This window comes from Cyclopterus lumpus, chromosome 25, assembly GCF_009769545.1.
Source record: "Cyclopterus lumpus isolate fCycLum1 chromosome 25, fCycLum1.pri, whole genome shotgun sequence".
Taxonomy (NCBI): domain Eukaryota; kingdom Metazoa; phylum Chordata; class Actinopteri; order Perciformes; family Cyclopteridae; genus Cyclopterus; species Cyclopterus lumpus.
In genome coordinates this window covers 6,217,709-6,245,313 of record NC_046990.1, presented here as the reverse complement: position 1 = coordinate 6,245,313, position 27,605 = coordinate 6,217,709, and the positions used below count along the sequence as shown (strand labels likewise).

Genomic DNA, 27,605 nt, shown 5'->3' with positions numbered 1-27,605 from the left:
CTCGATGTAGCCGTTGATCTACATCCTGGCCCTCACCAATGGCAACGAGCTCGGCAGAGGGATCGAAATACGGCTTTGGACGCAAGCGGCTGAAATGAGTTTCATGTTCAGGGCGGCTGGGCTCACCCTGAGAGACACTCAAGGGCATGCAGCCCTTCCCTTTTGGAGCTGTTCTGGACACGTCCACCTGGGACCCGGAACACTATGGTCGAGATTACACCGTGTATTCATATATATCCACGTGGCCTGGGGAACGACCTGGATAAAGTGCAGCGTGCCACGGATTTCATAGGAAGTGGTTTAATGACAGCTGTCCATGTTCACTGGCTGCTACGGTGTTCAAATGCAGCATGCCGGTTATTTGAGCTCCAGAAACTAAACTGCTTTTACTTTGGTTGTACTGAAGTGGTGGAAACAGAGACTGATATCGTAACACCTCGCCATTAAAAGAAAGCTACATATGGCCACATATCGCTAAACATACCTAAGAAGAAATATGGTGAAGGGAACGTTTTGCAGCTACCACGCACATGCATATATACTCTACCCTATGGATACAGTATCTGGCCTGTGCAGTTTATTTTCCTTTCACCTGTTCGACCTTAATGAAGTTTATAGTGCTCAGCTTCTGAGGGCGATAGTCGGAAATGTGTACACATAGATACACATACATGCATACTTACGCACATACATACATACACATGCATACATACACACACACACATACACATAGATACACATACATGCATACTTACGCACATGCATACATACATACATACATACATACATATATACATACACACACACACACATACATACATACACACACACACACACACACACGTATATACATACACATACACATACATACACACATATATGCATACATACATACCACACAAACACACACACACATTTATACATTCATACATACATACACATATACATACACACATACATGCATATACATATACACACACACACACACACACGCACACACACACACACACACATGCATACATACACACACACACACATACACATAGATACACATACATGCATACTTACGCACATATGTGCATACATACATATATAAATACACACACACACATACATACACATATACATATACACATACATGCATATACATATACACACACACACACACACACACACACATACACACACACATACACACACATGCATACTTACGCACATACATACATACACATGCATACATACATACACATACATACATACATACATACATACATATATACGTACACACACACACACATACATACACATACACACACACATATATACATACACATACATACATACATAACTGAACAAAAACTGAACGTTTTCATGCATAAGGTGTACCTAATAAAGATGACACTTCACAAAGAATGGATCGGGGCCTCTGATAGGTCTGTGAATTGCGCTTCACTTACAGCACAAACACGCGCAGGATTTGCACAACGTAACACCCAGAGAAGAAAGCCTGACCGGAAACAATATGAGATATGAGAGGAAACACCAAAAACATGCTTTTTAGTGACAATTCTAAGCGATGAATCGTCACAGATATTTCCAGAGCCCCCCCCCCCCCGACACACATCCTCGCTCGTCCCTGCAGTCGGGCCACGCCGTTGTGTAATTCTCTTTTCGTGTGTGAGCAACACAAGTATGGAAATGCTCCTGCTTGCAATTCAGCGCCAAGCACATTATTAAAGGCAGATGTGCTTTGTATTAACAATTTATGAAACAAACTCTGGCCTCCTGGAAGACGATGTGTCTTTTTGTTGTTGTTGTTGTTGTGCAGCTGCTCAACAGCGGGCAATGAAATATGATGTTATTCTCCTGCGTGTTTTTATTCTCAACATTAAATACAGCCGTCGCCGCGTGCGTTTGTCTGAGCGGGGCGCTTTGCTTTGCAGATTTATGCCAGTAAACACTGTTTTATGAATCAATTCCTGTTCACACACACACACACACACACACACACACACACAAACAGAAGGCTGATAGGCTGTAATCAGTATCCGTGGGAACATGTTTTGCTCTTAAAAGACATATTCTTATACATAATCCAAGAGACTCATTATTTGTGGTCCGATGTTACTTGAATGTCCACAGGATGAGCTGATGTCGCCCTCCTGTGTGCTACCATGCTCTCACCTGGCTTGCCAGTAGACAGGATGTTCTTGGGGATGGTGACTCTGTCCTCAGAGCTGCGGGCCCAGTCCACCATGCCCCTCCAGCCCTTCATGGGGAAGCTGATGTCTGCGTGACCCACCACCGGACGCTTATGGACGCTGAAAACTGTAACATAGGAAAAAGGGACGACTGAGACGTTCCCTTCATGCTGAACATGCTTCCTTTTGAAATGACTTTCTTACATCTGCTTTTTCCCACATTTGCATTATTGTGCTGCTGCTACTTCTGACAACACACTGCAGGAGAGATCTTTCCTCTGTGGTTCACCAACCTACTAAAGGCTCTGACCACCTCAATCAGAATATTAACCATAATTCATGGGCCTCGCATGAACAGAAAGTGTTCTACCAAAGTTAGTTATTTCACGTGAGATTTCTCTGTTCTAAAGTGAGAGGAGCACATCTAAAAAGCATGTAAAAAAAAAAAAAGTAAGCTTGGAACTGAAATGATTAAAGTCTTAAAACTGGATTTTAACCCTCCTGAATATGGGGCCTCAAGGTCAGACGGTAAAACAGGCCCTATCTTAAAAGTCATATCAGTTCAAAACTAACTTTTCCCTTAAATCAGCATAAACCATCTGACACCATTACGCCTGGAGCTGTGGGGGTCCATGGGGTTCTGGGGCCCCAGGACAGTCGCCCTGACACCCGGTTGGTATTCCGGCCTTGAATGTCAGATATTGCTCCACTTGTTTTAATATTCAGTGATTGTTCCGTCTGTGCAAATAACATGCGAGCTGACAAAGCTGATGATGGATGCAGGTGTTTTGATGCACCGCTGCCAGTCTGTGCGTTAACAGAGGTTATTTTCTATTCTATGGCCACGAAGTAATTCACCTTCAAAAAGAGAAGTAACAAATCTGAAAAGACCATTTTATTATTTCCCATTATCTATTTGATTTCCCATTAAAAAAACCAATCTGTTTAATTCAAAGAACAGCTAAATAGTCAAAGAAATAGAGAATAAAACTAAGTGCTTAGAATGATGAAGTTTGAGTGTGATCACCCCTCATCCTATACAACAGACTCCTCTGAGAAGTTTGGAGGAAGACAATGGGGTCTAGCGATGTGTTGGCAGCCGATGAGTGCAGCTCTGCTTGTGTTCGCGGTGTGGGAGGGAATCGGAGGTCAGCCGCCTCCCCCGGGGGAGGCCCGCTGCTGGTGTGGGCGGCTATTTGGCTCTAGACAGCGAGGTGGCACCGCTATAAACACGACCTCTCATCTGGCTCCCAATTCCCACATATTCTCCCTCGACTTAACTCCAGCTCTGCCTCGTTTTTATTATCTGGAGGTCACAGAGAGCAGCCGAGTGTCTGTGATGACTACACGGGCATTTTGATGAAAAAAAAGAAAAAAAAAAGTAGAGCGTTTATAGTCACTGGGAAATGGAAGAAGACAGCAGGTAGTTATGAATGTGGATGTGCTAGACCTGCTGCCCTGGAGAGGGCTAACATTTACCAAGGCTTTGTTCTCTCGGTGTGGATGCAGAAATAGAATGCTGTAGAGATGCCTCGATACAATAATATTACATTAGTTAAATTCATAACAAAGGACGTTGGGCAAATCACAACCAGAGGAAAGACCCAAAGTGGGACCCAGTCTGACCGATCCAGGTCCAGACTCAACCCAGAACCTCCAGTTACTAAAGACTAGCTTCAGTTTTACTTGGCAAATGGAAATATAGTGTAGTGTAGGATTCTGAGTTATTGGAGGTTGACTTATGGGGGAACGATTGTGTCCATTCAAAAAGAATCAAACAGTAAGGCAGTGGAATACTGTGACGTGAGCTACAGGAACGTTTCATCTAAAACCTTTAAGGGTCTAGTGGACAGATGGTGTTATTATTTCTGCATAACCTCAAACATCTTTATCTTTATTTTATATATTTATAATATATGTGTGGCAAGAGAAAAAACGGCCAATAATATGAATGAGGACATACAGCGCTAGCTGGATGCAACACTGGCAGGTAAACTTGAGAGTCATCGTCAGGTCACCCCGCCCCTGTCCTCTCTTTTATGCGTCGCCATTGGAGATATGAAGATTCATCTTCAGAAAAATACAACGCTGCGATAACGGTATTTGTTTTGATCAGCAGGGATAGCCGTGGAGATCTCCTGGATTGGAGATAAGGCTGACCTAGGTTATCGGTGACTTCATACATGTCTTGAAAGTCTTTCATCCTCAGGCCAATGACATCCACAAAGTCCTCCAACAGACGGAACAGCTCTTTGATGTTTGGCCCCAGCTGAGAAAAACAGAGGCACATGAAAGCAGAATGAGCAAAAAAAGGATTGTGGATTTCAGGTGAATATAATACTGTGTGTGTGTGTGTGTGTGTGTAGAAGGAAGCCTTTTTATAGAAATTGTATGTGTGGCAAACATTGCCATACCAGTTCAGTGCCACGACTTCCGCTGTTCTGCACAGCTATGACCATCATTCATATTTAATTGTGTGCACCGCTCTTCATTTTCGATGCCGACGGTGTTTTGCAATTAACTCCGTTCTCTGTTTTAAAACTCTGGGGACGCACTCTGAAAAAGGAGTGAGCGCTGTGGACCTGAATACGACGAAGACGGTTCGAGAGGACGGCTCCACGACGGAGAGGACACCTCACGCGTGTGAGCTGCATGCGCAGGAGTGGAACGAGTTCGGGTTCAGGTTCAGTTGAGACCACGATGGTCTCATTATATACAGAATATATAAGGAGTCATGGGACACGACATTGTTCTTGATGTTGCACTGCAAGAACATCTTGTATTTAGTTTGGACTAGAACACCTAAATTCCAAATGTTAGTTTCTGTACGTGGCCTCAGGGCCCACTTAGGATATTACAACGCAAATGTAAACATAAGATGCAAAAAGTGTGTAAATCTAATATTACAGGGTAGACATTATAAAATATTGGTTTCTGTCCCAAATAATAAGATCATTCCCCTAAAATGAATCAACGTCTATAGTTTAAACTCTGATGTGCAACGTGAATGCAAAGCAATATTTATATTTATACTTATTAGGAATATACTTAAGACACAGCAGGCCATTTAAAAACAGGCAGCTGGCTCATGAATTGTATTTTGTCGAGCTTCAAGGGTACTTTGACACTAAATGATGAGTACATGTTAAGCACTTTATTACACTATCAAGTAATTCTGGTGTTGATGGTAAAACAAAGTGTCAAACTTTTCCCGGATCTGGACTAGGGATGTCACGAGAACCGGTTTGGTTCCAATTAAACGCAACAGTTCAGAACTCATTTAAAAATAAAATAATACTGTTGGTTCTGTAGGAACCGTGGATCGGGGATCGAGACCAACGGCGTCCCGTCGTCCCCGAGACGATAGAACTTGTGCTACATTGTGAGCAACAAATCAGATCTAGTTAACGCTAGCTGTTAGCAGCCGGCGGGCTAATCACCTGCCAAGGTTGCGTTGAGTTATATTGTGATGCATTCAAGGTCTATTCATTAAAATATTAAAATGAGTGTTGGGGCGAAAGGTACATTAAAACTTTATCATCACGTGTTCAAATGTAATGCTTTTTGGGGAAGAAACACATGAGGCGGATCAACAGGGATTAGTGATGAAGTCACGCAACCAGTCTGTAAATGTAAATATAGAAGTATGCTGATGTATATGGGATTCATTGCTGTGGTAGTGAGACTTTTGTATTGAAGTGTACATTTCTGATACCGTGACATCTCTAACTGGACAACACGAATACAAACAGAACTCCTGCTCAACTTCATGAAACACAAGCACATTTGCTTTGAGATGTTCAGTTTTTTTTTTTTTTAATCTAATCTCCATCTCTTGCGTTTCAAGATTATTGAATGTGTTGTCCTCACTTCCAGGCTGTTAATGCCGTTGCACTTATTTCCATTTAGCGGTCTAAAGCTGCCGTTATTTTCTTCATAATGCTTTATTGATTTTCATTATTAGCACACAAATCAATGTAACTGCATTTCATATTCGTTCTGTTGCATGTGATTATAAGCTTTCATATTCAGCTTTACAAGATTTACACAGATATGGGACGGATTACTCACTTTCTCCCACTCTATGTATCGGCGCAATTCTATCTCGTGAAATGGAAAATGATAAGCACGATACAAACTTCGAAAGGACGACACTCATCTTCAAAATCTATCCATGTTAACTGCTCTATATACAATGCATTGGGATGAATTGGGTTGACTATACGGGTCACCACAATAGAATAATGCTCATTTGGGAATAACTAAAAAAACAAACATTCATCGTCTCCGGAAAAGCTTGATGACATCACGACTTTGAGACTTCTCTGGTTTCTGGCTTTGAGAGTGAGACGAGCTCAGGTTCAAACATTGATTGAGTGAACATCAACGTCAAAATAACTCTCCATTCTTCATTTAGATGGTGTATATATATATATATATATATATATATATCTAAAAGCAGACAGGGTGCCCACTGAGAGACAATTCCCTGTCCCAACTATCAAGTCACTCCAAGTTACTCATGATTTCACTGAGGGTAATAAAATGGAAACCTCCAGGCTGCTCAGAAGCTTGAACATGCACGTTCAAAAATATGAAATATATTAGTCACGCTGAACAACTCAACCGTGATCCTATGTATTTTAGTCACGTGACTGTAAATAAGAGAAGCTCTTCCTGAAATAATAAGCTCTTGACGAGGATATTAATAATAACCTTCTACGTAGTCCTTTCATAGTGGAGGGGCTACTTCTTGTACACAAAAGCGTGCCGTTTGCATTTAAGCCCAGGTTGGTTTGTTTGCTGTTGTTCTGGCATGCCGAGTAAAGCGCGGACAGCTGGGCGGCTGAATGGAGACGAGCGCGGCAGATGGATGAGTGGGCGTGTGCGGTGACTCGGCGACTCATGAGCTATAGATATTTCTGTCCTTCAGCAGCTCTCCTCCTCCTCTACCTCTGTCAGCCGGAAGAGGCGCAGGTGGGCTGTCGGTCCACCTGCGTCTTTGTCAAAGTGTCCAGCTCGTCAATTCTGCAGCTCCACGGTTGTTACCGTTACTGTTCCAACTCGAGATGTAATTACAGACGGTGGCGACGGTGTGAATCCACTTTTACTGGAGAAAGAGAGGACGATACTAACCAGTTGCGCTTCCTCCCATCTCTCCTTGTTCTCCTCCATCAACAGATTGCTGACTGACTGCACAAAGTTCTGGAAAGACAAAGACATTTTTTTTTTTTTCTTCACAGGACGTCACACTGTTGAAGTCAAGGATTTAAAAAGTGTAACAGGATGATAGTCTGTATATTTCTTCTCATCCAAAATCACATTTCATGAAAAGACCGATGAATATCTCACTAGTTATTCAGTCTATCTTTTGAACTCAAACTGATACTTTTCATTTGGTGTCTGTGGAGGTTGAATGGAGTGCCTCTGGACAATCAGCGAGGTAAAATGCCTTTTTTTAATTTTTTTTAAATGGAGTCTGGTGGCTTTCAGGAGAGCATATTCATTCACATGTTTTATACTTTAATAAATGACAAAAAGTGTCCACATCCCTGATGATTTCATGTATTATACAGTATATTCACTTCACCTCAAAGTGCCACATGACTTTGAATGAATTGAAAACGTTCCCACTGGGGCCAAAAGCCAGATGTCGGCGGGTGTTTTTCTTCCAGTTAAGGAGTTTAACCCTCAGGGCAACCAAAGACACTATCGAATTGCATTATGAGAAGTGTATTCATGTGCATAATAAAAACAATGGATGCCATATTGGGGATTATCTAGTTTGATAGATTTAAAATGTTAAACTGTAAATTGTGCTGGCTCTGGCTGAAGTTACGCTCTCCCCTCACACCTGCCTGGTTGCCACTGAGCATGTGCAGCTTCAACAGAGATGAGGAAAGAAAGATGGCGGACGTGTCGATGCTGTTCGTTTGGAGCGTGGTTGAGCTGATGAATGACACGAGAAGGTGTCATCGGATGGGTGCCAGGACTAACCCTTCCTAGGCTTTAACCCCCCCCCCCCCCCCCTCCCAAACTGCATTACAAACAGCAGCACAAGACCAGCAAACCAATATATCAATTCACCCTCATGTCTGCACTGCTGGGGCTGTAGTAGGCCCTCCTGAAGATCTCCGTCATGTTCTTCAGCACGTCGACGATGGCCAGCAGATCCCCGCTGTAGCTGGTGCCGTCGCTGGACGTCACCTTCAGCTTGGTCATCACCTCTGAAACGCCGTCTCCCACGAGGCCGCGCTGTGCTTTGGACAAGTGTTCCCGGGTCTGGCGGAGAGAGAGCGGGTTCTGTTAGTTTTCACATCGACGCCTTTTAAACACGACATCCTGGAATAATCTATTCAGTGAGAATCTTTTTTTTTTAAATCCAAAATCTCACCAAAGTTTGTATACTGCGATAGTCGTTGGAAATGCACTTCATATAGGTGGGGTTCTCCCAGTAGGCGATGCCCTCCTCGTCCAGGCTGCAGCGGCGCAGGATAAGCCCTGTGTGAGGACACATAGCACCATATCACCAAAGGGTCTCCAATGCAACTCCTAGAGGTACCAGTGCACGTGGAGGTGGGCGCTCACCCATGGCGTTGGGAGGACAGCGCACCGCCGCTGTATCGCCGTATGGCGTCATCTTCCAAACGACATTGGAGAAGTTGTCCTCGCCACATATTTCATGAGGTTCTGTTCGCAGAAAGGAGAGCGAATGAGTGTCGTGTTGTGGATAAATCACGTACAATGTGTTACAGCAGGGGTCAAACATGTCTTGAAGTGATGGAAATCCTGCTGACGACAAGCAAACTGGTGTTCCCGTCCACTGACCTGGGCATCTCTTTTCATTACAGCCTCGGACCTCTTCTCGCTCTCCAGGACAGGCCTCCCCTCCAAAAAAGGGCCCATAACAAATCCTGTTTTTCTGCTGGCTCCCCCCTCCGCAGGTTTTAGTGCAGCCCGTCCACAAAGACCACGGCTGCCACTTGCCATCCACTGCAGAATGCATACAGTGGCTTCATCAGGCACAATGGCTCCCACACCAGTGACACATGTAGACCACATCACTGTTTCCAGTGTATCCCACGTTTGTTTTCTGGTTTCCCACTTTTTAAGAATGTTAAACCATGGCAACCCACTTCACAACGGGCCTCATCTATGACTCGTAAGCTTTCTTTACTTCACAGTTTCCACCCTTTGGACATTTATGGTCTATATCATATTTTTTTTTAAAACTGACACTGTGTAGTTAATAAGCTTTGCAATAACTTTTTTTCTTGTTAAGAAGATATGTGGGAATTATACATTTCAGTATTTTAATCATTTAAATGTAAATCTGTTGTCTAAATGTCCTCCTGCAGCTGAATAAATGGCCCTGCTTTGCTTTGTTGTACTGCGTGATGCTTTTGTGACATCATACGACGTGTCTGCATGATTAAATACCTATTTTATATCCAATAGTTGTATTGTAATACTGGCAATGCAATACATTCACGGACCAGAGTAAACGTTTCTGATCATCTGCCTCTTTCATACCCGGACACTCCCCAAGGAAGCAGTCCACCGTCTCCAGCCATTCTCCCCTGCACTCGGAGCCTCCGTACGAGGGGCCGTTGCACTCCCTGGTTCTCTGCGTGGTCCCATTAGAGCAGGAGGCAGAGCAGGAGCTCCAGTTGGACCACTCGTTCCACACGCCGTCCACTGAGAATGTCCAGAGACAACAAGCAAGCAGAATAGACAGCGCACGCATTACGGACAAATTCAAAAAGGCATTTTCCTGAACACTTTTCCACGTCCACATGGTGCTCACGGCTGAATATTTCTACCTGGACACATCAAATAGTCAGAGAAATACATGTTCATGAGATGGAATGTTGTAGAACATGTATGGACCAGCTTCACGGGTTCAGAGAGGCAAATGTGTTGACGGACGAGGACAAGAAGCCTGCCATCAAAGGGGCTTCCCTGGTGTTACAAGACAAAAGTCTGATTGTATGAAAGTCTACCTCGATGATGATGGTGATGATGATGATGGACAGGTGGCTACCACGCCGCTGTACGCGCCAGGTGTTTTTCGTCTTTGAACTTGAACCTTTTCACAGTGTGTTTTCACTTTGGGAATTTGAACATTTTCGAACATTTTGGTCGCCGACCAAAATGTACGTTTCAGTCGTATTTAGCTCCGCCCTCTTGGGTCACTTCTGAATAGAAACAAACCCAAAATGTCAAATTCATGGCTTCAAAACGGCGGTCCAAACCAGTGGGTGACGTCACGGTGACTACGTGCACGTCTTCTATGCAGTCTGTCTGAAGTGCTGGATACACTCAGTTTGTTCTACATGAGGGGCCTCCAGATGTGTCAGATTGTCAGCACACCTGCATGTAAAGTTCCCACGGTCACACATCTTGGATTGCACAACAGCGAGCCGCTCGCGGACACGGGGAGATTCACCTCATGGGCACACGCTTAGGCTTCACCTTTATGACTGATTCTTTTTTCTTTCTTTAACATATTTTTCAAATAGGTAATGAATGTGTTCCTTACCTGGACAGACAGCTATGTTGCAGAATTTGGTCTGTTTCTCTGGGCCGTCGCAGGGATCTCCCCCAAACTGTGGGGGGGCGCAGGTCCGCATTCGGAACCTGTAACCTCGGCCACAGGTCGAGGAGCACAAACTCCACGGCGACCACTCGTCCCAAGCGCCGTGCACTGCAATCAGAGCAGCTAGGGTATGATTTAAAGACGGACAGCGACACCAACACATAACTGAGACTCTGAACTGGACCGACTGGTACACATAACTGGGTTCTTCTATGCCGAGCCATTCTCTTGGGATAATATTGCTTTCGAGGCTGAGGAGTCTCCCTGCCTGTTTGCATGTAGGAGAGCCTGAGAACACCGTGGAATCTCTCTAATGATAGTGGGAGTCATTTGCAAGCAAAAGTGAGGGTGGAAATCAACGTGGGGTGGGGGGGGCTCACGGGTTTGCTAAGTGCCGGAGGAGGGGAGTCAGGTGGGTCCTATATGGGTGAGGCAGGGTCCAGGAGAGGGCTGGGCGAGCGCAGGAAGGTGGCAGTGGGGGTGGAGGGAAGGGGGCTGGGGTGGGTGGGGGCTTACCTGGACAAACGGCAGAGTTGTTGCAAGGTCTCTGCTCGCGCAGTGGCCCACTACACTGGGTGCTGTAGGAGGAGGACACACAGAAACGAGTGCGACTCTGCCAGCCCTCCCCACACGTGGCAGAACACACACTCCACGCTGACCACTCCTCCCCTGACGCTGAGTCTATTGAGGAGGGTAGGGTGGGTAAAGGACAGGAGGACAGGAGGGAGAAAAAAGAGGGAGAAGGGAAAAGGAGAGGGCCATAACTAATTATCATGCAGGATGCAGCCACTGTGGCCAAACCAGGAAGGGTCGTGGTGTGATAGAGGGTAGGTGCTAGCGGTGACACATTGTAGGGGCCGTCTCCTCTAAAATTGCCAATCATGTGGATGAGGCTGTCCCATTCTACAGGTTCCTCCAAATGTGGATGATAAATGAGGCGGCCGTAGCTGGTGGTCCTTGATGGGCCTCAGTATTCCAAACCACTTGCACGCTGCTCAGTTCAATAACAATGATAGGATGTTGCCTTAATCCTCTGCGGACCATCTGATTTGAAACAGAGCTGCAGGTCCAGCCCATCTAATGATCTGTCCAACTTCATACTCGGCGTCCTTCAAAAAAGGAGGCGGCCCCTGAAACGGACCCCCGCTGCTGTTCTGCTCGTCCTTCGTCATCTGTGTGGGGCTCTGATGTCATATCCTTTGCATTTACTTCCAGGGGAAGTGAATGCCACTGGCTTAGGGTATGTTACTCATCTTTTCAATGGCCATGACTGCCGATTTTATGGGTCACTTTGACCCACGATAAGGGAAAATTGGGCAGTCACAGCCGGGAGGGGGGGGGAGGGGAGGGGGGGGGGGGGGGGGGGGAAGCAGGGAGAAGAGAACTAAACAGGAGTTGGGGGAATCGATCAGCAAATTAAAGTGATGCTTCACACAACAGCTTTTGTCTTTGTATCAGAGCTGCACACTCTGTAGGCTTGAAAGATTGGTCCTTGACTTCTCTCCAAAGAGCAGTGGGTGTGGTCAGCTTCGATGTATATCAGTCACAATGGATTGGATAAGTTCTTGTGGTGGACAAAAGTCAAAATATCAAGACTAGCGATCCACAATCCCTCAGCCCTTCCATTGGCACATTATGTTAACATGGCTACATACTGACACAGATCCATGCTGACCACAGACTCTTGTCTCTGTGAAGAAGCTTCCTCATACAGCCACCGTCTACGGTTATAGTTCAACATTTTGGGTGATTTGCAGATTTGAACTTTTTTCCCCTGAGTGAATACCAATGACTTGTCTGAGCTTTAAGTACAAAACTGGGACACAATTAGCCGAGCTAATCGGAAACATCAGGCTTGACTTAAACATTGCTTTCCTTACTTTGTTGAACTAAATGGAACAAATAAAACACATGTAGAAATATTCCTGAGTTGTTATTTCCAATGCCCGATGGAGCTGTATGATACCATACATACATGCATGGATATGATACAGGCATCGGTGGATGTCCAGTTGCAAAGGTCTTTTGTGCAACGGCTTAACAAACTTTATGGGATTCATTCAGTCTGAAAACTAAAATAACTTAAGTGAAAACCTGAAACATTTGAAGAAAACCTTAAGAAGAAGACTGAAGGAGCAAATTATTTCATGTTAAGGGGACCTTAAATTAAAAAAATAAATGTAGGGGTTTTGTGCAACCGCACAGACATAAAACTACAGTCAACAGACAGTCGGAGAGATAAAGTAGCAAATAAGCACACGTCCCAATGTGTTGAACTACGTCTTTCAGCTTACAGAGGATTGACTGCTTGCTACTCCTGAGTATCACTTTAACAGAGAGGGAGGACTCCATTTGTCTTAATGTTTTGCAGACAGGGCACAGTGGCCTGTTATGACCTCACATACAAAATACACCTTCACTATGTTCCGCCAGGGTCCATGTTGGAATCAGTCCGTTGTGGACGAGGCACTACTTTGGGAGATTTTGATAGATGTGTGCATTAAAAAAGAAAGAAAGTGTGTTGTTTGCTGATGTCGTTGTGTGTGTGTGTGTGTGTGTGTGTGTGTGTGTAGCGGTGGTCACCCAAGCTGCCTCAGTGACTGATGCATGGGATCCCTCTGCGTCCCGTTGTCTTACCTGTCTGCGGGCTCTGCTGTCCGCTGCGGGGCTTGTCTACGTCGTCGCGCTTGCGGCTGTCCACCGAGCGAAGCGATTGGCTGCGGGAGAGATGGCGACCTTTGCCTAAAAAAAGGGGGCGAGTCAAGGCCGGGGGGGGGGGGGGGGCGGGGGGAGGAGGGTGTGGGAGTTAGCAACCAAGAGGTCCTTCATGAACGGCTCATGTTTGGGACACAACCGTGACGCGATTGGTCACCCAGAACAGCATCAGCCAAACTTGGGACTTTTTGTAGTGCTGTCGGTGTCAATGTGCTGTGAATGTGTGCGGCGCTCGTTTCATGTGTTCAGCTGCAGTATGATAATGTTTTGTTTGATGTTAATCATGCCCTCTTATGGCATGACCAACTGACAAAAAACACAAACACATCTGCAGTATTAATGACAATGTACCGTTTGAGTTATTTGTCGGACAGAAAAAAACTACTTGTTCTGGACAAATGAAGAAAGCTTTGAGTGGGAGGACAATTCAGCTTCTTTGTTAATAACTTCTACATAATAGTGCTCAGATGTTAATTCCCCGTGTCCTCTTCATTATTCATTTCTCATCGATCAAAAGTCCCCTTTCCAACATGCACTCCTTAAGTCAAAACATTGACTTATAGAGCATTGACACACAAGTGGATGAAAAACATGTACAAAAGGAAAATATTGAGAAAAAAAAAATAGCTGGAAACAAACACTTTGCACACACCTGATGCTCATATTTGACCACAAAGCGTTAAAAAAAAAAAGGGAACTCGCTGACAGACACGGATGTGCAGAAACATAAATGCAAGCCAACACGCAGAGAATGGGGGAGCTCACCGGTGCTGCAGGGCTGTGAGTTGCAGGGCCGGCCCTCCTCCAGCACGCCCTCACACAGGTACAACTCCTCCGGGGGCGACTGACACGTCCGGGTCCGGGTTTGAATCCCGCCTCCGCACTCGCTGCTGCACTGTGCCCACTGACCCCACGCACTCCAGCCTCCTAGAGACAAACACAGGCGGGCAGTGTTAATTATTAGTGTCAACCATTGATTGGAGAGAAGGAGTGTCGGTTTACAATGGACAGTGACGTGATTGCGTCCGTGTGAACAAAAATAGTGTTTGTCACAAAACACTGATATGTATATCCAGGTGATATTTCTAGTTCCAATATTTTCCTTTTAGTGACATACCGTATGGGCTAAAAAACATAAACTGGCCAAGAGTCATGTGGACTGCTGTTTTGAAGCCTTGAGTTCTGCATTTTGACAGTCGCCATCTTGGTTTTGGAACCAGAAGTGAGAGGGTGGAGCTAAGTGCAATCGAACACTGAAGATGAACACATGATCAACTCCCAGACCGGACAACACCAAGGTAGCAACCTGTCAATCTCCTTGTAGCCCCGCCCTAAGGCATACTATTATTTACTAAATGAACATCATGCTGTATTGAAGAAGACTTGAAACTAGAGATTGAGACCATAAACTCATGTTTATAATGTTTACTGAGGGAATAAATCAAGAGTCTAAACTTTTTTTCTCATAGACTTCTATACAACCAGAGGAGTCGCCCCCTGCTGGCCAACAAATGCAGGTTAAAGTCCATTGCCATTGGACAAACTCCTTTTGAGAAAATGAAAATCATACAGATATTTCAAACCAAATGAATTTCTAATTATTAATACACACACATACAGATGAACTGTATGTAGTTATTTTCAGTGTGGATTAGAATGTACTTCCAGATTAACATATTTTTATAAATGAGTTAGTGCTTTCAATAACTGCGCCACTAAAACCAGTTTGTGTCTCGGCACGTGCAAACAAAATATTAAAAATGTTATTTTGTACATATGTTGGCAGCTAAACCTTGAGCTCTATGAATGTATAACATGGATAGAAAAGACAAAAACACAAACTAATGCAGAAAATGAAGCGTACTTGACAAATAACAGTGTGTGTGTGTGTGTGTGTGTGTGTGTGTGTGTGCTTGGCCATTCTAATTTACTGCGCTCCATTAAGATGTGTGCTGATATGAGATGGAGCAGGTCGAGGGCCCCTCTCTGAATGGCTTCTCTTTCTCTTCGCCCCGCACACTTATGAATGTTTAATGGCAAAGACAGATGCCTTTCAGCCCCCACAGGCAACGGCAAATATGTATTAATCTGCATGAATAGAACATGAAGTTGGCCGACATCCAGACACACACGCTTTTTAATTACTCCCAAGTCATTTTAATTTGGGGTTGAGGACACTTGATTCAGTCAAGAGTCAGATATGCACGCACTCACACACATTCACAATCTACAGCTGTGTGTAATCAAACTTTATGGATTGAAAAGCGACTTTTTTTGGACAGAAAGTCCCCCGTCCGTGAGTCATTTCATTTCTCTAGAGAAATGAAATTAGCAGGCACCAGTGATCCCAGTCAATATCTCTTCGCCCAAGTGCGTGTTTGATGCTGTGAAATGGGACTTTTCCTCATGCGTCTGTGACAACACTGAAATGGACAACATTATCCACGGGACACGCCCAACCCCCAACCTGCAGTGCAAACATGATGCTGCTACCAGTAATTGAGACCTCTCAATAGCTCAACATATCAATAGCCCTACTCCTAATGAGCTGCCGTGCGTTGCGGTCATCTCTCTATTGCATGTTGTTCTGGAGAACCAAGCAACATGTGCACATTAAGTTGGCTTATGTCCAGGCCCACTGATATGGGGGCAGATTACTGCTAATAACTGCCCTCCGGACATGAGTTCCATTTTAGGTGCTGATCCCAATTAAGTAAGAGTATCATGCTATTTCAGGCCTGGGTCAAGACCTTTCCCAGATCATATCTTTACCGAGGACTGAATGCTTGATAACAATATTGTTTTCCTTGCCATTGGCGGGGCATGAGTGCGAGGTGGTCGGTCTCTTGGACAACTCGTCCTGGGTTAAGTCTGTTGGTTGGTCCGTCCATCCGAAACCACAACTTCTAGATAGATAATCAATGACTTGGAAATATAATTGCTTCCCCCGATGAGGACATAAAAAAGCTTTTGGCTATCGGTGTGACTACGGTTGAGTCTCTGAAGGAAAAGTGGTTCTATAGTTCTGGGGGGAGGGGGGGGGGGGTTAGCAGATGTTGCACTGCAAATTGTTTATAGTCTGATTAGCAACTTGAGATGTGAGACGAAAGTTGGATTTGAGAAACTACGTGGACGACCGGGTTGTTTCACAAGTAGACAGTTTTCCAAGCTCATTTGAATCCAATCAGAAGCTAAATCACGGTGGTTCAGAGATTGCATTTCGGCTCATGCGTTTCACTTATTGTTCTCCCCACTCGGATTGTTTGCCTTGCTTATGAACACAGAATCATTTTTATAGAGACTACCACGCTACCAGCTGAGCACTTCAAACTTCAGGGCGGACGGCATTGAACATTAGTTCATCTGACCGTTCTAATTATACTTTAAGTATAAGGTAATGCTAATTCAGCTAATTCTGGGTCCCACTCTTAAAGCACAAATATACAATTATCCTTCCATCAGTTGTATTTTTAACCAATTTTGAGCAGAGTTATTTTTAATTTAGATGTTTTCGGTAGAATGGGTCGGTTTTTGTTGATTGTTTGATTTGTTTGCAACTACATTACGTGTCATTTAGCTGACGCTTTTATCCAAAGCGACTTACAATCATGTTACATTCATACACTGTAGACACAGCTACAGGGAACAATGCAGGGTTAAGTGTCTTGCTCAAGGACACATCGACTAGGGCGGGGATTGAACCGCAAACCCCCTGATTGAAAGACGGGCATGCTAACCACTGACCCACAGTCGCCCCCTGCATTACGCATTCATTGACTTTTTCTGAAGTACTGTATGTTTTTATGGAGCAATTTTTGGTAACCAAGATCATTTTGTCATATGGAGGACATTAAAAGTAACCTTGACCTTGATTCTAGTAAACAGATTGCCATAACATTTCTTGAGCACTTTCATGGCCCCAGTGGGATAAACTGTTTCTATTTAAATGGTCCTAAATTGCTTCCTTCAGGAAGAAACTTTACATAATTGGTCATAGTGAGGCTCTAGGGAAAGCTACATCATTGGTACTTGATTGCTGATTCTTGATTGAGGAGCACTTCCATATGGTGAAATATCATAAACTTTAGATCTGGACCAAAGAGTGGTTCAATTGGTGATTTATGACATTCATGTCAGTCCAGTCACCAGAAGCACAATGCCATTCCCAAGGCAACGATTTGTCACCGTCATTCAATGACGCGCAGACTTTATTGCTTATTCCCAAAGAAAGATGTCATTTTTAAAGTTAATGAAGAGCGCAGGGAGCAAAAGGAGCACCGGTCCTCTCCTCAACATGTGAGCTCACACCAATACATTAATAAGTCTGGAGATATTCTGTCTATATTTTGTAATTGACTAAAAGTCCGACCAAAATCATCAATGGACCCCAAACACAAGTATTGCGTGTGTATCCGATGGCTGACATATCTTATTAATCTGTGCCACAGCGCTGCATTGCACTTCCACTGTTACACTGAGTGAACCTTAAGTTGTATGAGGAGCTTCTGAATCTATAGTTTGTGGACAACTTATTGACCTTTGTTCATGTCCTATTCATTGATCCACATTGTTCCAGACCTCTGACCTTATGTATAATTCAGATATGGACCTTTTGAGTTGCCTTCCTTAAGCCTGCTGGCGAGTACTAGATTTCTCTAAATAAGTTCATTGTGAAAATGGTCATTATTTAAAATGATGCCATGTACACTTCTTAGTGTAAACCCAATTTGGTCCCAGATATCATATTCGATGTGGTAATGTGCACAAGTAAATGTTGTACACACCTATTACCAATAGAATCACCCCCATAGCCCCCCCCCCCCCCTTCATTTGCTTTTCCATTCAACCATCGTCGAGCAGCCCTTCCATTGTGAAACACGTCCATCTTTATTTTTATATTGCGATTCCAGCCCAGTGGGACTAAAGTGAGCCCGATGCTGCCGAATAACCTTCAGCTTCTCTCCGGGATGATTCTGGGTTTATTGTAAACAAATATGCTCTATGACTATAGAGGGAGATTAACTGCACTTTGGAGCAAAGAACAGACACTCCTACTGTCAAATGAAGGCTTTGGCCAGGCGAGAAAAGAGGGGCGGGGTCCATTTACAGATAAGATTCATTCTTCTGGAGGAAAAAAAAAAAGACAAAAATGACAGGACTATGACATTCTTTTCTTTCCTGCCCAATAATCAGACTCAGCGAGGAGGGGCGGGGCGGGGGGAGAATAACGCAGTGTTGTCTTTCTCCTTCTGGAAGGGCATTACATTATGTTCTCAATAATTCAAAGAGGGTCTTTAGTCAGATCACCGCTGGTAGCGCCCCGAGTGCACCCACAGTTACCCCCCATAATCCGAAAACTCATCATTCCTGCTTCACCTGCCAAAATACCTGCTTTACTTTGACCTTCAGCTTTCTCCAAAACACACACACACACACACAAGCACACATTTCCCTTCAATTACTCTGAGTGTGCGTTGTATGGTTTTACAGTTTACTGAGAGTGCATGCATGTATATCTTGTAAATTGTGTGTATGTGTGTGTGTGTGCGTGTGTTTTGGAGAACTTCCTGAAAGTCACCTTCACTTGGAGCGCTGGGCAGAGTGGTTGGCCATCTCCTGTTACAGCTCCAGTTTCTGAAGCTTTGAAATCATCAATAACTGCAACTAACACCTCCTACATAGCCAGCCCCCCCCCCCCCCCCCCCCCCCCATGAATCCAACACACACAGTTGTGTTTCCATCACTTTAGAGGACATTGCATTGACTTACATCCCTTTTCCTGGAGTATTACTCCAACTATAACTGTCACCAGCCTAATCCCTAACCTCAACTTCAACCTTAACCTACACTCAGACCTAAACTTTAACCAAAACCTTAACTCTAACCTAAATCTAACCTTAAACCAAATCCTCACCCTAAAATGACTGACGTTATGGGGACCCATATTTTGTCCCCAAAAGAAGGGTAGGCTCCCAGAATACCACTGTGTAAAAACCTTCATGTCCCCACAACACGAGTAATACATAAAGTTATACAAACACACAGGCACACACACACACACACACACCTCAGTCAATCAATACATCTGCAGTAACCCTATATACAAGAGCTTAGTGTGTGTGTGTGAGAGAGAGAGAGAGGGAGCTGTGATGAGAAGAAAGGATGGGTGAAATATGATGTTGGAGTTGACATCCATTGTGGAAACGCGCAGGCAGCTGGGGAGGGCGATGGAAATGTAATAAACAAGGAGACAAGAGCCCTGAAAAATAATATAATCATGAAAACATGAAATGCAAGCAGAAATGGGACGATTAGTCCGCACCGAGCTGTACGGCTGAATGAAGGATAAGGCGAGTGCTGACACCCAGAGGACAGAAGCAGTCAACTGCACGGTGGAGATAACAGGCGGAGAAAGGATAGAGCGCGGGCGGGGGGGGGGGGGGGGGGGAATGAAGGGAGACAGGAGCAGAAAGAGGGAAGAAATGTTAGGACAGATAAGAGGAAGGGGAAATGAAAGGGGGGGGGGGAGACAGCAGGCTTATTCCAAAGTGAACAGTGTGTTAGAATTCTACATCAATCACAATGTAGTGTCCTCATTCAATAGAGAATATTTATTTCATTCTAGTTCCAGCAGTGAAAGATGAAATGGGATGATTCTTGTGGGACACGATTGAGACCAGTGACCGACTGACTGCGACTCGTGCATTAAAGCACCCAAACCTGTTGAATGACAATACCAGTTCATATTAATCATATTAAAAAAAAAAAAAAAAAAAAAAAAAAAAAAAAAAAAATATATATATATATATATATATATATATATATATATATATATATATATATATATATATAAATACCAAAAGACGGCATCGATCAGTGTCCTCCCGAGGCACGGGGAGCTTAACCTGAGGCCGACCCCGCCACAGAAGAGCCCGCCCCCAAGCCGGCACCATTGGGTGACATTCAGCAAGGCAGTCACCAACACATCGCGCCACCATTCTGCTTCTGGATGTAACCTCTGTTTCTTTTTTTTTTTGGTTGCAGTCCATATATTACATTTTTGAAGCTTTTTAATATTTTTTTTATGTTAATAAATTACAGGCCCCAAAATGTGAACTAAACCACTTTAGCGAGAGGTCGAAACCGAACGTGAACACAGCTGAAATATGGATATGAATCGTTGGGTCATTACGGAGGCAAAAATGTGACGGGAAATTCCACAATCCTCAATACCATAGTCGATATCGTGGTAAACAACAAACACAAAACAATAAATGTACATTATTCTTAATGAATTTCAGAATGTTTTCTGTTTTTTTTCCCCCTCTGAAAACGTTACAAGATTATATTTGGACGCCTGATGATAACGATAGAATTGCCCAATAACATCAGTTATTGTAAATCAATGCAACCTCCATAAGTTATAAACATCCGCTATCATCAGCTATTAACTAACTCAGATTTCAACACAGATTATTTTCCACAATTAAGCATTATCAGGGATATGTTCCATAGTCCCCAGGACAACGAGAAACCATTCTCTCAGAATCAGAAACACGGTGTTGATCCCTGCAGGGGATTTTTCATTTCTCTACACTTCATTTCAGAATAGAAGTAAATATAAATATTAGAGTACAGAAATATGTCAAATAAGTACACTAAAATATGTAAAAGCAGTGTGACTCGTAATAATAATAATAATAATAATATGGTGTTAAAAAGCAAGAATAGAATAGAATCCTGCCCTCTCTTTTACTTCTTTTAGCTCAGCTGTTATTATTACCAATAGAAACGATTTATGAATATATCTTTGGTTCAAATCAAAGACGACGAAACATAAAAAGATGGCGGGTTGTTATCCTGTTTCCTGCTCTATTGTATTATTGTCAGTGAGAAAGATCTTTTGAAGCAAATCTAGAGCATCATGGGACACCGAGTCCTTCCATCCTTTGAGGCGGGTCAACAGTTCCTTCAGGAGGGATGAGGCCGCTTTCTGTGCAGGTTTTACACAATGACCTCCGACCTCAGAGGAAACACTTCCCTGGTCAGACATATTTAAGTGATCTAAGCACAGTGAGGAGCCATTCAGCCAACATATATAAGAAGTGTATGTTGAAGTACATTTATTGTTTTGTTCCCGTAGGTATCAAGTTGAGTTTTGGTACTGACTACCAAATTGCAGGTATCGTAACCCTCCCTATGTGACGCCATTCAATTCAAAGTGCCGTTAAACGTGTTGCTCGTGTTTTACAGCGACTCAGAAGCTGTTCTTACAACCGAATTATTGTGGTAAATATACAAACTATTAATCCCACACGCTCAAGCAGATTGTTGAATCAGCGTGAATCGGTTCCATCTCTTCAGCCGAGGAGACACACACCATTACACCCCTCGCCTTCTCCGCGACGCTCAGCCCCCCCCCCCCCCCCCAAACCCCGTTGTCTATAAATACATATCATGGGGGCCGCTCTTTGGTTTCAGGTGCAGGTCAGCCAACCAGACATTTCAATTCCGAAGATGAATGCCCCATTCCAGAGGGAGCGATAAGAAAAGGCTCAAAAGGTCTCTCACCACGGGGATCAGATGCTGTTCTTTCCTTTTTTCTCCAGATTGACTGACAGGTCACAGAAATAAGGCGTCTTACTGTTTTTTTTTTTTTTTTTTTTTTTTTTTGTGTCCCTCTCAACACATCCATCTTTCGACGGCTGATAAAGCCTCCGTGCTCCGACTGCAACTTGGCGTGCAGCCGCTCCACTCAGCAAACTTTTTTTTGGAGTCTATGTTGAAGAAGTACTTAGTCTGCAGCTTGATGTGGTTTGCTCCCAGTTCCTATGGGAACTGCCAGATCCTCCGTGTCCATTTCCTCCATGGACTTAAGTGGATCCCCCCCCAGAAGGCTATTAGGACTGGACTCTATCCAGCTTTTTTCTCCATTCACTCCACAGTTGATGAATGCGTCATTGTTTCTTTTTCTTCTCACTGTTTCTCCAAGTTACTTCGGGAAACCCACTTAACTGCTCTGTTTCAAACCCATACGCATCCACTGGCGCACACACACACACACACGCGCACACACACACACACACAGGTCTCGGAGCAATGCGGTTTACCCTTCCCACTCTTTAGAACCCTCTCATACATCAGAAGCCCTCGTCTCCCCACACAGTGTGGGATGAGACTGCATTGTGACTCAGAGACAGAGGCAGCGACTGAGCGGAACAGAGGGAGGGATGGACGAGGCGGTGGGGTGGGGGGTGGGGGGGGATGGTGGGCAGGGTGCTGGTGGGGGGGGGGTTCATCCTGGTGGGCTACGCAGGTCGCGGTGAACGATGGACATGCAGCCGTAGAGGTGTTGATGGAAGCTCTCAGCATCCACCTCCACTTTGGTGGGCACATCTATGAACTATATACAACATTAGTTTTATGTAGTTCTACATTCTAGTCTACATATGGCCAAATGTATACAACCCGGCTGTCCACATGGTTTGGGTTCTAGATCTCTAAGTTCCAAAGCAGGGAACTCCTAAACCTCTTTATTTTCCATGAGGTTCCACGTGTTCCACATTGGATTCACCTTCAGCTCTCTTCACTGCACAGACTTGTACATTGTCCATCTCAACCGGATTTATGTCACCTGATCAAGATTAGATGCATGATATTTGAGCATCAGACATTTCTGCATGCAGCTGCCGGTTCTGCTCCATTTGCGGCGCAATTCTTCTCATTAGAAATGTTAGAAACGTTAAAAAAAAAGAACAAAAAAAAATAAATTGATACTGTACAATCATGTGCAGCATACAAAAACAAAACAAAAACATTTGGCATTATCAAATGTCCATGAACCCTAACACATTTATATTCAGCATTTCGTAGTACTAAGCTCCTCTCATGTCAAAAACGAAGACGGCCACAATCAAAAAGCCGAACTCGAGGCTTCCAAACACCAATGGGCGTAGTCACAGTGACAATGTGGACTTTATTTATGTATTTTAGAAACCTTCACGCACTGCATGGGGCGCATCACTACTTCAGATCATTGTGTGCTTCCACTTTGTGTTTCGCCATGACGACCTGATCCCCCAACATCAGTGCTGGTGGGACGCCTGAGGCTGGAACATTAATGTTCACGGTATTATTTGTTATTTATTTGCATAAATTCCTATAATGCTCATCATCCTGGTGCCATAAATATTGATCAGCAGCTGAAAATAGACCTGAACAAGTGCACCATTACCTCCTGCTTGAGTAACATGGAGTACAGTCCTGAAATGACTAAACGCTCAAGAACTAAAAACCCGTGAAACATTTGCACCTTCATTAGGTGAGAAAAGGCTTTTTAAAGATTCCATCAGTAATAACATAATACAACGAGGTGGCGACGGTATTCATGTGCATCTTTTTTTCGTTGTAAATGGAGGCGTGTGAAGCAATGTGGCCACGCTTCAAAACCAATGCAAAGCTTCGTATCCTCCGTGTGGGGAACGGTTCCTTTAATTGGTGAGGGATTTTAACATCGAAGACAAAGTCTCCTGCCAGAATGTGGCACAGAGCCTTTGAAATGTGTGAGACGAACGGCCTATTAGAGGAAGTCTGTCAGGACCGCACCGGATTCTTGATGCTGATTGACCCGCCGTGTGTCTGGAGACATTGTGCCTGCATGTAGAAGCCACCTGGATGAACCCCTCCTGTCTCGGTGTCATTAGTAGTAATGCAGCTAGCAGCAGCAGCAGCACCAGCCAGGCCTTTGCCTGCTATTAAAGAGCATTTAAAAGCAGATGAAGTGCCACGCTGCCTTCAGGTACCTGACGCTCTAGTGCCACATCGGGACCAGCACGGTGGACGGGTATTCAGGCTGGAAGCTGAAAAAGAACCGGGCGTCTGCATCTCAGTTTGTACTTTGCTCTGCAACGATAACGTGTGATTATACAGTAATGACAGATGAATACAATAAATACATTCCAGTCTAATAGCTCAGACGACTGAGCACATCATGGACGGGGGCCCCTTTTGAGTGTTTGTATTCAATTTCAGTTTTTCCATTCTTCAAATAGAGCATTATCTTTTTCTTTCTTTTTTTTTTCAGGGGCTGAAATAAAAATGCTTCCCAAAATGAAATGAAGAGCGAGCACGGAATCGTGTCGAGATGTTTGGCATCAGACGGTGAAAGTCAACAGAACCGTCTGCGCTTACTCTTTTGTGACAATGGCTCGCGGGAAAAAAAAAAAAAAAAAACATGAAGGCAATCCGAAACACCAAAATGTGATTTTGTCTAATGGGAAATGTTAAAAAATTCTATTTCACTATAATGATAATAATAATAATAATAATAAAAAAAAAAAAAAACATGCCTTAACTATCCTGTACGCAGACTCAGCATTTGATTGTCCGATTGACACAGTATCTTCTCCCTGCTGCGGGGGTCCCGGACCTTTCGGGATAGGGTGTGACTATGTACGTTTTAGTCATTTGGTGGACTGCAAATGTTTTTAGTGGACATTTGATGAACAGCTAAAACACAAGGAAGTTCATGAAAGTAATGGCAGTTCTGGAAGGAGTTGTGTGTGTGCTTGACCCCCCCCACCCCCCGACATGTGTGTAATACAGCTGAAGTGTATCTGTCATCAGAGGCATTCAAGTGACGGCTTAAAAAAAAAAAAATTATGTGTGAATTGGCAGTTTCCCCCACCTGCCAAATCCCACTTCAACAACTGACACGTGTTTATTGAATAATGTATGCTCTCCTCAAACTATCACACATTAGTACTTTTTACAGTCAGATGCGTCGTGTGCTCAGCTCATAATTCCCCACCGATGAAGGCATTTGGCTGATGTCAGCAGCCGCAGAGACCGAGGATAGTTTTTAACCTTCAACGATCAAACTATCGCGGCATTAAAAAGCAAAAACGTATCTCCTAAATTGAAAGCAAAGATCATCATCAGGCTGAGAGACGAGCTCACATCTGGAGGGGAGGGAGAATTAGATTCAGCTTCACCATCAGTGGAGCCTCGGGGGCGTCTGAGCTGCGATAATAGACCGTGTTCTTTGGAATAGCAGAAAATAATTAATTGTAATTTTCATTTGAGATTAGATTGCACAATATAATCTTTAGCGGATATGAAAGCAATGATAAGATAGGAAGTCTATCGAGCACATGAACGAGACACTGTGAAGAGTGCACAACCCTAATCACGTTGTGATGCTTTGATGAGAAATAAATGAGAGTAAATAAATCAATCCAAAATAAGACGGAGGAAAAAGAGGAGCAGCTCCTGGAGGTCGATTATTGCAAAGACAGGAAGTTGAGACGCAGGCATAACTTTCCTGATGTCGTTCTCATGTTATGTGTGATACGTTTGACTGGTGTGACTGAGGCCTGGATCGGTTTGATGTCGAAAATATCGATTATGGCGTCGACAAATACACGAAAAGCCTGAATACTCGGCTACAAATATATTTGGTATAGAGCTTTTATTGTGAAAGGTAAGAGCAGGCGGAGTGGATCGAGTCTACGCTCTCTTTGTTGAAAAAAAGGTTGAAAAGGAGAAATAACGTTTTGGATTGAACTTGTAGTTGTTCCATAAATAAATATAAGCAGAACCAAACTTGGTTGAGGCTTTATCAATCTTGATCCAAAATAATTATGCCGCCTAATATATATATATTGAGGTGCAAATAAAAAAATGAATGAAACTTCGACGCATCAAAGTTTCATTCATTTTTAGCTATAGCTAACGTGGTTCTTTGGGTTGATTTGTACATTTGGATGAACACATTTTGGATGAAAACATGCCCTCTTACTTTGAAATAGAGGCCATTTATGGACAGGATTTATGGACAGAAAACCGTGTGTGTACAACGATGTTTCCAGCTCCCACTCCATGGGGGTCTCGGGTCAAGAGGCTTTTCAATTTTAAATTATTGGAGTGGAACTATAAAAATGAAACCTTACTAAAACAGATAGATTGACTAACATCAACAGTTTTCGTAATTATGTTGAACATTGATGTGTTCCAATGATCAATTTCCTTTTGAACTGAATAACATGTCTGACATTTGTTCATCATTTGGATTGGTTCTTTTGGTACTATATATGGTTCGGTGTTTGTACCTTTTCATAATCACACCAACAGACCATAATGATAACTTAATAACCTGCACGTTCTCAGGGTTAATTCTCAAATGGTAAAGACGCAAAGTAACAAACAAAGGACTCGTTGCTGATCCATTTCAAAACCAGAACATACAGCCTCAAGTCAAATCATCCACATTATGGTCTGGATCACTCGGTGACCCACGTAAGAAGAACAGGGCCCGGGTGAGTTCTGAACCACAGACACACCTGACCACGCGGTCACAGGAAGCTCTGTTAGCGCCCTATCGTGGAGTTAAGAACACAAAAGGTAGCAGAGCATTTATATCTATAAGAACTGCTATGCTTCCGGTAAAGTAGGGGGCAGTGTGCAACCTCAAAAGCAAGCAAGGAGGAAGAAGAAGAAGAAGAAGAAGAAGAAGAAGAAGAAGGAGAAGAAGAAGAAGAAGAAGAAGAAGAAGAAGAAAAAGAGATGTTCCTTTTGGAGGAGGACGGACGCACTTTTGAGAGAAAATACGTTCCCAAAAAGGAGTTATTGGTGCGACTGTAAAGAATCCAGAGATTGTGAGAATAAAATCACGATATAACGAGAGAGAGAGAGAGCGAGGTATGTGTCCTTGCTGCTGCAGCCTCCGGTTCCTCTGGCCGCTCCGCTCTGCTGGATTCCAGCTGGCGTTCACATCATCAGGACTGAGCCGTGGTCTCAGCTGTCTGGACACAACCAGGTCCCTGCTGGACTCCAGGAGGACTCTAATTAAATGACTTCTATGTGGGACATGTTTTAAATGTGCACACATTCCTTTAAACACAAACAGACATCTTGCTGAAACACATATGAGCCATTTCAGTCCAGATGTTCATGAAACAATCCAAATGAATTATTGTATCATGGATGTGAACTGGTGACACAAAACTACAGACACAAAAGAGTATAGTAGAGTGAGCCATCTGTGTCGACTCAGCAGAGTTAACGTTACATGAGAAAAGTGGATCCACAGG

At 43.8% G+C, this 27,605-nt stretch overlaps 1 protein-coding gene across 1 annotated transcript in view; it reads right to left on the bottom strand.

The window, feature by feature from the left end:
* adgrb1a (adhesion G protein-coupled receptor B1a) overlaps nt 1–27,605 on the bottom strand; it is a 92,752-nt gene that overhangs the window by 53,729 nt on the left and 11,418 nt on the right. The window contains exons 2-13 of the mRNA XM_034528919.1: nt 14,281–14,442; nt 13,438–13,542; nt 11,317–11,481; nt 10,744–10,908; nt 9,735–9,899; nt 9,030–9,194; nt 8,790–8,891; nt 8,596–8,702; nt 8,289–8,483; nt 7,338–7,406; nt 4,362–4,470; nt 2,185–2,328 (exon numbers count right to left, since the gene is read on the bottom strand). Of these exons, the coding sequence (XP_034384810.1) occupies nt 2,185–2,328; nt 4,362–4,470; nt 7,338–7,406; nt 8,289–8,483; nt 8,596–8,702; nt 8,790–8,891; nt 9,030–9,194; nt 9,735–9,899; nt 10,744–10,908; nt 11,317–11,481; nt 13,438–13,542; nt 14,281–14,442 (1,653 nt within the window). The remainder of the gene's footprint in view (nt 1–2,184; nt 2,329–4,361; nt 4,471–7,337; nt 7,407–8,288; nt 8,484–8,595; nt 8,703–8,789; nt 8,892–9,029; nt 9,195–9,734; nt 9,900–10,743; nt 10,909–11,316; nt 11,482–13,437; nt 13,543–14,280; nt 14,443–27,605) is intronic.